We start from the raw sequence: 12991 nt of genomic DNA, 5'->3' as shown, positions 1-12991 counted from the left end.
CCCGGGCCAATGGGGGCGGCGAGAAGCGGCGCGGGCGAGCGATGTTCTGGCCGCGGCGTCTCGCCGCCCCCATTGGCCCGGGACGGCGAACCACGGCCAGTGGGGGCCGCGATCGGCCAAAACTGACGCGTCAGCAGGTAAATAAAACTGGCCCGGCCCGCCAGGGTGCTTACCCTGGCGAGCCACGTGCCGAATGTTGCCGACCCCTGTACTAGACTATGCTGGACAGGCACTGTATAACAAGCTCGAAATTGCAAGAGTTCAGTAAGCTGCAGCTGAAGAACTTTCAAAGCAAAATAAAATACATTGTGCCTGGTTGCTTTTGATGAAGTTTGATTTGATTTAGATTTGCTTTGTGACTTTCCTATAGAAACTGTGATTGTGTCTTGGAGCAAAAGTCAATAAACTAGTGAGCCAATATAAACCCTCTCAAGGTTTGTTTTAGCAAAGGTTATAGCACATAAATGTAACGCTTGACCCCATCCGCTCTCTAACATGCAAATTCTTTATCTGTCAAAAGAGATCAACTTTTCACCACAGGGATTGCTACAGTAAATTCATTTTGGGTTGATTTTACCTGGCTTCCTGTTTTACTGTATGAACAATAGTCATCCAGTTCCCGAATGATATATCACAACAGTCTGAGTTAAATAATTCTTGGTCCTCTAGTGACATCAAAACCAGATTCAGAAATTAAAAGTTAATGCATTAATCTCACTGTAGCCCTTTTCCAATACAGATAGATTTGAAAGTAAATAGAAAATCCCGTCTTAGGTGCTTTAGTGTATTAGATTTTTCTTTTTACATTTTCCATTTCTGGAACCACAATTTAGAATAAGTCCTTGCCAGAATGACCAGGAATTGTTTTGCTCAAAGAACTGTGAAAGCTACTAAGTGAATTCATTTCAATGGTCTCATCTCAGTTTCAAGGTCACCATTCCTCAGCACTGTTGTCACAGTCTGGGCTCATCAGAACAACTCCGCCTCAGTGGAAAGCCAAGTACAATTACACATAAAGACAGATTATTGCAGTCTAATTCCAGGTGGTTTATCTGAGGTTGAGATGCATTCTTAGAGGTCTGGGGGTTTCAGAACTGATTTTTGAATTTTTAATGAAACCTTTCTAATTAAAGAAAGTGTAGCAAGATCAAAAGATGAACCTTTCTTAGGCCCCAATTCAGCAATACACTTAGGCACAGGGCTAACTTTAAGCACAGTAGTCCTATCTAAGCAGGGCCATAAGTGTGTTTTATATTGAACAAGCACTTTCTATTCTTGTGCCAGCCAACTATAAAATGAACATTTCTTTCTTTCCCTGGCTTTTTTTCCCCCGAAACCCTCTGCATTTAGTGCCAGATTCTGCCAATCTTGCTCATGTTGAGTAGTACCTTATTCAGACAATGGTCCCATTAGTATTCATGTGTCCTTCTGTAGAGTAAGGTACTATACTTCTCAATGTGAAGAAGGGAAGCAGAAGCTGCCCTTCACTTTTGTTTGACTGGCATTCTTGGATTTACAGAACACCTATTTGATTTCTCAAATGGACCGACTGAAAGTGAGAATTATAGGCTACATGTGTATTTTCATATAACCAAGCAGTCTGTTATTTTTTATAAGCAAAGTCTTAAAATCTTTTTTTAAATTCACCAATAGATACATACAACAATCAAGACAGAACATAGTCTTTGTATTAAAATAATTGGCTTGCTCTGCTCTTACCACTCCTTCACAAACCCTAGCATAAGGCAAGACAAACGTAGTAATTTGAGCACAAGCCTAGGTGATTGCGTGCAAATATCTAGCTTTGGCACTGATTACTTCTGAGTTCTTGCACAATTATATGAGGTGCTGAGTGCCTCTTGGGAGGTGCTGAGCACTGTTGAAGTCAATGGGAGTTAAGGGTACTCAGTGTTGTAGAGGACCTGGGCAAACCGACAGACAAGATGTGCTACAACCAAAGACCATAGAGAGCATGTCTGCAGCTGAGTATGGATTATCCCAATCTCAAAACCTTGAATTATTGGTCTCCTAGTGCCATCTTGGCTTCTTGCCTTGTCATTCTGAGAGCTTTCAGTTCCACTTCTAGTGTGCATTTCTGTCTTAACCTTGGTCTACCACATTGCACCTTATCCCAGCGATTCCAGTCCAACACTTCCCTTGTTATGTTATTTGGGTCTTTCCTTCATGTATATCCTAGCCATCACCATTTCGTTTCCATAATTTCCTATCCTGTCTTTATAATCATGAGTATTATAATACTCCCTCACACCATTTTTTTTAAATAAAAAGTTTTTTTGTACATAAAAAGTATTGAAGAAGTCTCCTTTACATGTCCTTTGCACCGTGGTTCAAAGTCTAGACATCAGAAATTACATGTGTATGTTTGGGGGAGAGGGTAGAGGGGGTTGTTTTGTTTTTTCTGGAAGTATTCAATTAAATATGTGATCTATAATGGATGTAATTTTCTTTGATATAGCAATAATTTGTTGTCCCTACTCCTGTATCCATATAATGTTATCTCCTGCTTTAGTACCTCTGCCTCTCTTTCTGCTAGCAGTTTAAGATTTGTGGTATCCTCTTCTTCCCTCTAACTTTTGAAGCTGGAAAGAAAAAGTATAAAATTACGTGTGTGCACAAGCATGTACAAGGGTGGGTGCAAAGTAGAAAAAGTAGATGAATGCATTTGATGGTTTCACTTTCTGTGATGTATTGTTTTTCAACTCTGGCCCAAACTGTTTTGACAGCCCATTTTTGTTATCAGGCACTTTCCCCTTCCTCCTCACCCCACCCCTTCTTCAGATGAAGCACTCTTAAGGACAGCCCTAGTAATCCAGTAGTGAAACTTTGATACTGAATAATAAGCAAACTGAATGAATCTCTCTCATTTTTAACTCCAGTCAAGATCTATATATTGCTCCCTTCTACTCCCACTGCGTTGATATAGCGTGGTAGTGAAAACAAGCCCTCAGACAGGGTTTTCTTTGGCAATTAGCCTGAGTCACCATCATACCACCGTGGCTACACTTTTGTTTTTTGCACACTAGCTTGAGCAGAGCTAGTGCATGTACATCTGTCCAATCTAAGAATTACATCTCCCAACTGCAGTGTAGACATGGCTCCGAGGTATGCCTACGCTGTAGTTAGAGGTCTGACTGCAGTACAAGTAGACATAGCTGAGCTAGGTAGCTTGAATAACAATAGCAGTGAAGCTGCAGCAGCATGGCATAGGTGGCAGCACAGGGTCCTAGATGAGCTTGTATGGCATTTGCTGCAGCAGCTTCACTGCTGTTGTTGCTCAAGCTAGCTAGATCAAAGTTAGCTCAGGTATATCTACTCGTGCTGCAATTATACCTCTGACTGCAGGGTAGACAAAACCTTAACCATTCTCCTAACCAGCCACATACCCTACCTTTTCCTTATTCCTTTTTATCGCAAGAGCCACGCAGCCCATCTGCCTCTCCTCGGCCTCTGTTCTCTTGTTACTATGCTACCATCGTATGATGGTACCTTCTGATCTATGGAGGTCATGGCAGCAGAACTATTGTGTTCATCTAGTTTGACTTCCTGTCTAACACAGGCCATACAATTTTCCCAAAGTAATTCCTAGAACATATTTTTTTAGAAAAACTTGCCAGTTTGATTTAAAAATTGTCAGTGGTGAAGAATCCACCACAACTCTTAATAAATTATACCAATGGTTAATTAGCCTCACTGTCAAACATTTGGTTTATTTCCAATCATAATCTATCTAGCTTCAACTTCCAGCCATTGGATCATGTTATATCATTCTCTACTAGATTGAAGAGCCCATTATTACATATTTTTTCCCTATGTAGGCTTAGACTGCTCTAATTCTGTCACTATAAGGCACGTTTTCTAAACCTTTAATTATTCTTGTGGCTCTTCTCCAAACCCACTCCAATTTATCAACATACTTCTTCAATTGTGAACACCAAAACTGGATACAATATTCCAGAGGTGGTTGCACCAGTGCCAAATATAGAGGTAAAATAATCTCTCCAGTCCTACTTGAGATTCCTCTGTTTATGCATCCCAGGATTGGCATTTGCTCTTTTGGCCACAACATCACATTGGGAGCTATGTTCAGCTGATTGTCTATCATGACCCCCAAATCTTTTTCATCATCAATGCCACCCAGGATAGAGTCCCCCATTCTGTATTTGGTCTACATTGTTTGTTCCTAGATGTATATATTTAGTCTTATTAAAGCCCACTAGCTTCTGTTTAACATCCTCCAGAGATAGCGGAATGGAAAGAGTGTTATCATCACCATATGATGAGACTATATCATGTGTTTTTCTCCCAAATACAGAACAGAAATATTTATTGAATACTTCTGCCTTTTCTGCATTATTATTGATAATTCTACCACTTCTATCTAGTAATGGACCAATACCATTGTCAGGATTGTTGTTGTTGTTGTTGTTGTTCCTAATACTTTTTAAAAACTTCTTATTGTCCTTAACTCTGCTCCACCCTATTCTTCCTCCTAGTAGATCCAAATGCACCCTGCCTCTGCCCAATGAATAACCCCTCATAATTCATTGCACAGCATCATGTCTCTTTGGAATCACTTGTTAAATTTTATCTTAGAAATCTAAAAGAGGAGAGGAGAGGAAGGACCAATATCCATCAATGTCCATCCTCATCTGCAGTCACAGTAAATCATGTGGGATATGGCCACCTGATTTTAGCAGACAATCCTTGCTTAGTTCTCCTGAGGAAGCTACACCCTCTCCCAGCTATAATATCTGTAGTCTACACCTGGCTGATCGTATATGGTTTTTGGCACTATATCAAGTTATGAAAAAGTACAGATATGCTTAGTACTCAAGGAATTTTCCTCAGCACTAGTAACATTAAGAAAGAAGTACGAATTTTGTAGAATTACACTTCCTTGGTGTTAAGACACCACTACAATGGGACATGGTATAAGAGTAGAGTAGAATAAATTAAAGGAAACAATGGGTATGTGCTGGATAGGAATTCATGTATATACATGAGGCTGAGACTAATGAAAAGGACTGGGGGGGGAAATCACCTTTTTTACTTTTCTCTGTAAATGTGTTAGAAAATATTTTGAGTTCTCTATCTTGTTTTCAATTCTTTCAACATGTGTTATAATAAAATGCTTTGAATTGTCAATTTTTGGTTTGATTGCAATTTCCTCCAAAGATGTTCCTGATTCCCTAGGGCCTTTTCTGTGGGAACTGCTTTCTTCTTTTCCCCCCTGTAAGATGGTTTATGGGTCTCCGTACCTCTAAGGGCAGCTAGTCATCAACAAGAGCCCTTAACCCAGTGTTACTCTGCTTTAGTGGAGTGGGTTTCAATGGCCTGGGTTCTTAATTACTAACTGATGATGCGTCCACCTGATCGTTTAAGGTATTCAGGAGCCCAGCCTTAGCTCCCTATCTGGTTTTGACTATTGCTGACCCAGTACTTCTCCCTATGCCTACCCTTATACTTCATACATACTCTTCTGACACCTCCATAACAGATGAGGCAACCATCAAGGTACATTTTATTTAACAGGGGAAATATAGAGAAGCATATAAAGGGAAGGGGAAGATTGATCTGAAGTGGGTACATCAGTAACACTCTATGACCCGCAAGTAGTCAGGGTGGGTTTCCCTGGATTCACGAGTTTATTCCACACTAGTGGGTGCCATAATGTGGAGGAATCCTTGTACCTTCATGAGTTGCTGCAGGCCTGGAGGTTGCGGCGAGGTGATGAGGGTGCCTGTTCACCCAGTGGCTAACCTATTTGCTGCAGCAATAGATTTTACAGTAGAAAAAGTCCCAATGGTGGATCGGGCCTCCTCAGTGTTTCTAAGTGAAGTTGCTCTCTTCCAGAGTAGTTTGGCAAATCCCTTTCAGAGCAAAATAGGTAACCTCCCCAGGCAGGGGGAGAGAGAGAGAGGAGATCACTCACACTCCCTCAGGCAGGTCCATCTCCCCCGCTGTTGGTTTAGTCAGCCATCCATCTCCCAGCGTTCACCTAATTATAAGGCTCCTTTATTAGCAAGGTGAGCACCACTGCAATTTTCCCCATCTCTCATCTATCTGACAACAAGCTTAGCTCCCTGTCTTATCAGACCCACTAACCCAGGTTATACCACCAAAACAACAACAACCCTAAAAGGCACTATAGTGAAGTAAATAGTCTCCTTTTCACTTTTTTTCAGGTTGCTCTGAACCTCTGGGGATGAAATCAGGGCATATACAGGACTATCAGATTACTGCCTCCAGCATCTTCAGAACACTTAACATGGACATGTTCACTTGGGAACCTAGGAAAGCCCGGCTAGACAAACAAGGCAAAGTGAATGCCTGGACTTCAGGTCATAGTGACCAGTCACAGTGGTTGCAGGTAAAGTTTCACTGTTTCACTAATGTTCTTAGTGTCCGTCTATGTTCTATATGTTCTTGTACTGGAAAGTTTTGTTGCTTTAGAATCAAATCTTGCTTTTCTCACCTGGGTATGCAGGGAACATCAGCAGTGGAACCCATCTAGATCAGCTGCACATGGGAGATAAGGCTCCAGAGAGCCCAAACTTGGGTGCCTGCATCTCAGTATCTCTCAGTGCACTACATTGTTGTTCAATATGTGCCAACATGCAAAAAGGCATGGTGAGGGTGGGTCTACAAACTGAATTAACCTAATCTTCCCCTCCATCCATTTCTGAGGTGCTAGCAGCCATGAATATTACTACAGCTAATGAACTCAAATACACCGCTACCTCGATATAACGCAACCCGATACAACACGAATTCGGATATAACGCAGTAAAGCAGTACTCCGGGGGGTGGGGCTGCGCATTCTAGTGAATCAAAGCAAGTTCAATATAACGTGGTTTCACCTATAACGTGGTAAGATTTTTTTGGCTCCTGAGGACAGCGTTATATCGAGGTTGAGGTGTAGTGGCTATCAGTTACTGTACTGGATGCTTGACTGCCTGTTGAGAGAGATTCTATCTCCCAGCCCGAGCAAAACTCCCTGGGACAAAGCCCATTTATTTGAATTTTTGTATAAGGTGAGCAAATTTGGCTCCTAGGAGTTACCTTAGTCTAATTGAAACTATTCAAAATTACCTTCCCCCAATACTTTTGAATCTAGTAAGATTGATTCAACACATGGATTCATTATGAAGCTGTTCACAAAGGTTGTTTTCAGTCTGAAAGTGATTTATAGAAGTTACTGCTAGGCTAACGGGAAAGATAGCAACAAAACACCATATGGAAGCCTATTTGACCAGTCATTGTGACATTTACGTTTTTGAACTGTTGTATGTTGCAGTGTTTTGAGACAACTGCCAGTTTGGAATGGAATTCTCAGCATGAAACCTCAATAGCGCTAGAGGTGTGCTACTAACCCCCTGCAAGCTTTTCACATATTAAATTATAACTTATTAGGTTTTTTACCCACAGTTGCTAAGCAATTTAGCAATGTGATTACTATCTCCTCTCTAAGCTTATACACAGAGGGAAAAGAAGTAGTGACTGCATTGTCTATTTATCATTTGAATAATTAAAGATGTCTGGATTTGGTGTACTTTTTTAAAAAAACAGTCTGTCGAAATACAGTAATGTTTTAAGTCTTTTTAGTTTTTTTCAGGAGGAAGTGGTTATTGTGTTTTGTGGTAAAGGAATGGAAAAGAGTGTCTCTCCACCAAAAAGAGAGGCAAGCCAGATCTAGGGTAATTTAGTCTCCGTTGCTGATCCAAGGGAGCCAATAGCATTCAGAAGCTATAAAAAAAATGCTCTGTGATGTTTTATTCTATTTAGGGTGACAATGGATTTGTCATTGTCTACAGATGGTAAGGGAGTTAGGGAACTACAAAACAGAGGAAATGACAGCATTTCTTATTTTCTAACATTTTCTGTTTTGTTCTAAATGCTTTTTCCTCTCTTTTTCTTCCCTTCCCTCAAACTAACTTGAGTATGCAAATTAATTCACATCGCATTCATTTGATTGCTGGTAGGTTTTCCGTCAGTCAGTCCATAAAACTTACGCTTTTTTTTTTCTTGTTAAAATTTGCAAGAAGTCTATAAGGCAAGTTAAATCTGGAAGGAAGTCTTTTGTTTTGTTTTTAACTTTCATAATATGATTGCAGAACATTTCATGGGAGCATGACTATTTTCTTCCCTTTAACTTCATATAACATGCTATGGATAACTGGAAGTTGTTATATTTATGGTACTTTTCCTAGAAAATACTAACTATGTTTCAGTAAAACCGGAGGCATTAAACCATTTGAGTTTTCAATGCATAGACTAGTTATTTTGTACTGTAGTCCAATGCCTCTGAATTCATATGTTTCAGTTATTGAAGTGCCCAAACACTTCAAGTCTAGGTAACAGCTCTGTAGGAAAGAGGATATACCCATCATTTAAATTTGTCTCCTTATTGTTTTTCTCTTTGGGAAATTCCCTTTATACTTGTCACACTGCAAACTTTTAACATAGTGACTGCTTTGTCACAATGCTGCTTTCACAGAATCTAGTAAAACCTTATTTGTAGGAAAAATGTATAAAAGCAAAGTTATATTTTTTTTTCCTCAATCGCTGCATGTTAGTATGGAGGCTCTTCCTTGCAGCTCCATATCTAAGGTTGTGTTTTTAAATGTGCTTAAATTGAGGCATAAATTCCTGTTTTTCTCTAAAGAAGGTAACCCATCAGTATGAAACTTCACACAGTATTAGCTATCATGCCCTTTGAATTTTCTGTATAGCCTTTATTTGGGCATAAGCTTTCGTGGGTAAAAAACCTCACTTCTTCAGATGCATGGAGTGAAAGAGGATGGGTATATCCTCTTTCCTACAGAGCTGTTACCTAGATTTGAAGTGTTTGGGCACATCAAGAACTGAAGCATATGAATTCAGAGGCATTGGACTACAGTACTTTCACTCCACACATCTGAAGAAGTGAGGGGTTTTTACCCACAAAAGCTTATGTTCAAATAAATCTGTTAGTCTTTAAGGAGCCACCGGACTCCTTGTTGTTCTTGTGGACACAGACTAACACGGCTATCCCCAATACTTGTACAGTCTTTGTTTTGTTTATCTTTATTTTATTTTTTATTAGGAAGTCTTTGACATTGGGCTCTGGCTGAAATTGGTCCTTGGCCCTGCAAACTTTCATTGTTGACGGTTGTATTTTAAAAAATATTGTGGGTCTACATAAATGTTGGTAGAAAGAGGTATCCTGAGTAGATCGGATGCAACTTGTTGTTTTGGGGGGAAATATTTATTTTAGGATCATTTTTAGCCATTATTCCTCATAGCTGGAAGTTTATGTTCCAATGGTTGCCAACTTATTTGTGTAATGCAAATAAACATTTTTTTGACTATTTATGGCAGCTTTTGATGCACAGGAGATTTGGGATAAAATTTCCAACAACTGCATTTCTGACCTTATGCAGGTGTACTCCCTAAAAAAAATCAAATATATAAAATTTTAAAAAACCCTCCACCTTTTAAGTATTTTAAAGTTTGGAAATTAATATAGGAAAACTTTGTTATGAAGTAGTAACACACAATCCACCTGATGCTAACCCCAAAAAAATAAGGAAATGAAGAGGTAAGTCATCCCAGTACATACCCTCTACTTCCCCCACCTCCTGGCATGCACCTTATCATAATCACAACTGTTGTACCTGCACTGTAACTGTAAGTCTTCACCTTGGGGATGCCAGCCTCCGAACAAAACACACTATTACCCCATATCCATAACTAATTATGGGAGGAAGTCGTTTGGTAAAGGGGTCTGTGGAGAAGGCTGGTGAAATTCAGTGGCCTGTGTTACACGAAAGGTCAGATTAGATTATCATATTGGTTTCTTCTGGCCTTAAAATCTATAGATCTATGAATGCATCATACACTCCCCAAGCACCTTGAGGAGGACTTCTGTTTGAGTTAAAACCCCAAGTCTTGTGGACTCTTTCATCCCTCCTCCTGCTTTTAAAGGTCACATTTTTATTCTACAGGAAAATAACCTATTTCAAAGCCATGCAAGAGCATCTGTTAATTTGCTATTCAATAACTGACCATTACCCCTGCCAATTACTCTCTGCTGTCTCTCATTTCCTAGGCAAATGAAAACACAATTTACCAGCATAGAATATCATAGTCTATGCCCCTTGATCAAGACTGAGATGAGGGAGTAGGTTTCAGAAACTTTTCACTCATGAACACCGCTCTTTAAGGGATTTAGAGAGACAAGGTGGGTGAGGCAATATATTTTATTGGAGCAACTTCCGTTGATGAGAGAGACAAGCTTTGAAGCTTACGCAGAGTTCTTCTTTAGGTCTCTTTAAGGGTTGTCTTTTTTAGGGAGACATCTTTTTGAAACTACACATATAACAGGGATCTTAACAAAAAGCAAGTTATATTAAAAATAAAGAAATGTCATTAAAACAAAAGAAATCATTTGCTTAATGTATCTCGATGTAAATTTCTCATAGTCTTTTCAGCCTAGTTACAAACCTAAAAGGAAATAGCTTATATTCCTTAAAAAGCATTCCCCTCTTTCTTACTTCTCTGATTTGCCTGTCAACATTGCTTGCTGCACTAGATACCAACTCCTCTTGCTGTTTCCAGAATTGTTTCCTATCTAGTCGCTGTGACTGGGTCAGCTTGCAAGTTCAGACATATCGCCATTGTTTTCAGACAGCCAACGCCACTTCCCAAACTTGTTTCCTCCAGTTACCTACATACACAATAGTTGTTTTCAGTTGTTGCATTATCTAGGGGATGAGCCATTGAGAATACAAAGATTCTTAACTATGATTAACATCTGTCTTTCAAAGTCTTACTGACAAATCTCAGGTACAGCATTTCACAGACAACTCTGCACATCTCTGCCTGTGATAGCATCTGTCAGGCCTTTTCTGACCCCTGCTGCACTGGTGCCTCAATGCCCCTTGTTCAAGGTAACCCACTCCAAAGAAGCTACCAACAACATTTAGTCCTCCAAAGGCCTAGAAGGGCCAGGAGGAGACAATGACCAATTGGGAGTCAGCAGGCCAGTGAAGAAGTCTAGCTTCTTCTTCTCAGGGCAGAATTGGGTGAGACCGGACAGTGCTACACAGAATCCCAGGGCCTTTCCTTCAAGCACCACGACGAAGCTCTTGTACGTGAGGCTTTGTTTCTTTATTTATAAGCCCAGACAGCCAACTTCTGAGTTTATTTTTTTTTTACAATGTTTAGAGACTGCTGTTAAATTAATGGCATAGGCTGCCCTGCTCCAAACAGGCAGCCAAAACTTGTGGACTAAGGGTTTGTCTTCACTACCCACCAGATCGGCGGGCAGCGATCGATCCAGCAGGCATCGATTTATCATGTCTAGTCTAGACACGATAAATCGACCCCCAAGCACTCTCCCGTCAACTCCTGTACTCCACCGCTGCGAGAGGCACAGGTGGAGTCAACGGGGAGCAGCAGCAATCGACACACAGCGGTGAAGTAGACATCACAGTAAGTCGATCTAAGTACATCGACTTCAGCTACGTTATTCACATAGCTGAAGTTGCGTAACTTAGATCGATTCCCCCTGCCCCCCAGTGTAGACCAGGCTAAGACAGGAAAAGCCTGCAGGTGCTATGGTGCATTATTACTTGCCATTCTGCCCCAGCCATTTTCTGTACTGTCTTTTCAAACAGACAGATTAGCATTTTCCTCAAAATCAACCCCTATCACTTATTTTCTGGCACTATGAATTAGGGAAGAGGTCTAGGCCCTCTTTCACAGCAATGTATTGTTAATTGAGATTTTGTTTTAAATTACATGTTCTTAATTCTGCTAAATCTATAAATATATTTAAATATATTTATCACTGTACTTCTAAATATTAGAAACAACTTTATTATAAATAGGGCTCTACTTCCATGAAACTTTTTTTCTGTGTATTTTGCCACAAGGCATGGGAAGGGTTTTCTAGCTTGATGCCCATGAATGGGCATAAAGCCTTATACTGTTTATTCACAGTTTTACACTGTTCCCATGGAGCTCTGATGTTTTAAGAAAACCACTGTTCCCTCAAAAATAGACTGGAGCAACAATCCATGTCATCTTTTAATGTCTTTCATGTTGACTACATGTGAAGGAATCAACTAAGCATGATCAGAGAGAACACCAATGTTGATACACAACATATTGCTGCTAGAGATTGATAAAATGGAATCACTGTAGCCAATTAGCTTTAGATGTGTCTAGATTTCTATTTCACACTTAATTGCTAAAAATAATATAGTAGATTTTTTATTAGTATTTCCTCCACCACTGAACATGGTCTCCAGTATCAGATGTTGTCTTGGAGCTTTTGCACCAATATGCTTAGTTATCAGTTGGAATAACTCTTAACTTTGCTTATGCTTTCAGCATAATGCAGGACCACTATTTTTACCTTCTAAGATCCTGATGGTGTGAGGCACAGATGGAGAGTCTTATTCAAAATAAGTCATCACTTTCTTTGTATTATATTTGCAGAAAATATAATACTGTTTTGTGCAAACTTAGGATCTGTGTGTCTTCATTTATACAGACTCTTTTCTGTTTAGTAAAAGATTTGCATGTTCATTTTCTAGATAATCAAACAAAAGATATATTGTTATTGATTTGTTGGAACAGACCAGTGGTCCCTTTAGTTAGTTTTATCATATGCTTCTGAGGAAAGCAGAATCCTTAAAGCTGGTATAAGTTGCATCTTATTATTCCCCTGGCATGGGGGGGATCTCCAGTGGCATAAAGCCATTCATGCCGCATCTTTCTATTTTTCCCTTGGAAAAAATGAATGGACCAGGAATGGGAGGGCAACATGACTAGAGTGCATTGAACTCCAATGATTCATGGCTAGTGTAATGCCCCCTAGGTGCCAACATAATTCAACATAAATTGGAGCAGCTAATTCTGGAGTCAAAATGCCCTTGGCAGCCCTGGCAATTGCAAGAGTGCAAAAGTGGTATACAATCAG

At 39.9% G+C, this 12991-nt stretch overlaps 1 protein-coding gene across 1 annotated transcript in view; it reads left to right on the top strand.

Annotated features, from left to right (window-relative positions):
- The window catches only part of EDIL3 (EGF like repeats and discoidin domains 3), a 440325-nt gene that overhangs the window by 341996 nt on the left and 85338 nt on the right, over positions 1 to 12991 (top strand). Inside the window, exon 9 of the mRNA XM_034773693.1 lies at positions 6207 to 6391. Coding sequence (XP_034629584.1) covers positions 6207 to 6391 — 185 coding nt within the window. The remainder of the gene's footprint in view (positions 1 to 6206; positions 6392 to 12991) is intronic.

This window comes from Trachemys scripta, chromosome 6 (assembly GCF_013100865.1).
Source record: "Trachemys scripta elegans isolate TJP31775 chromosome 6, CAS_Tse_1.0, whole genome shotgun sequence".
In the NCBI taxonomy this organism is placed as follows: Eukaryota; Metazoa; Chordata; order Testudines; family Emydidae; genus Trachemys; species Trachemys scripta.
Note: the sequence above shows the minus strand (reverse complement) of the source record. Positions and strands in the feature narration are given on the sequence as shown.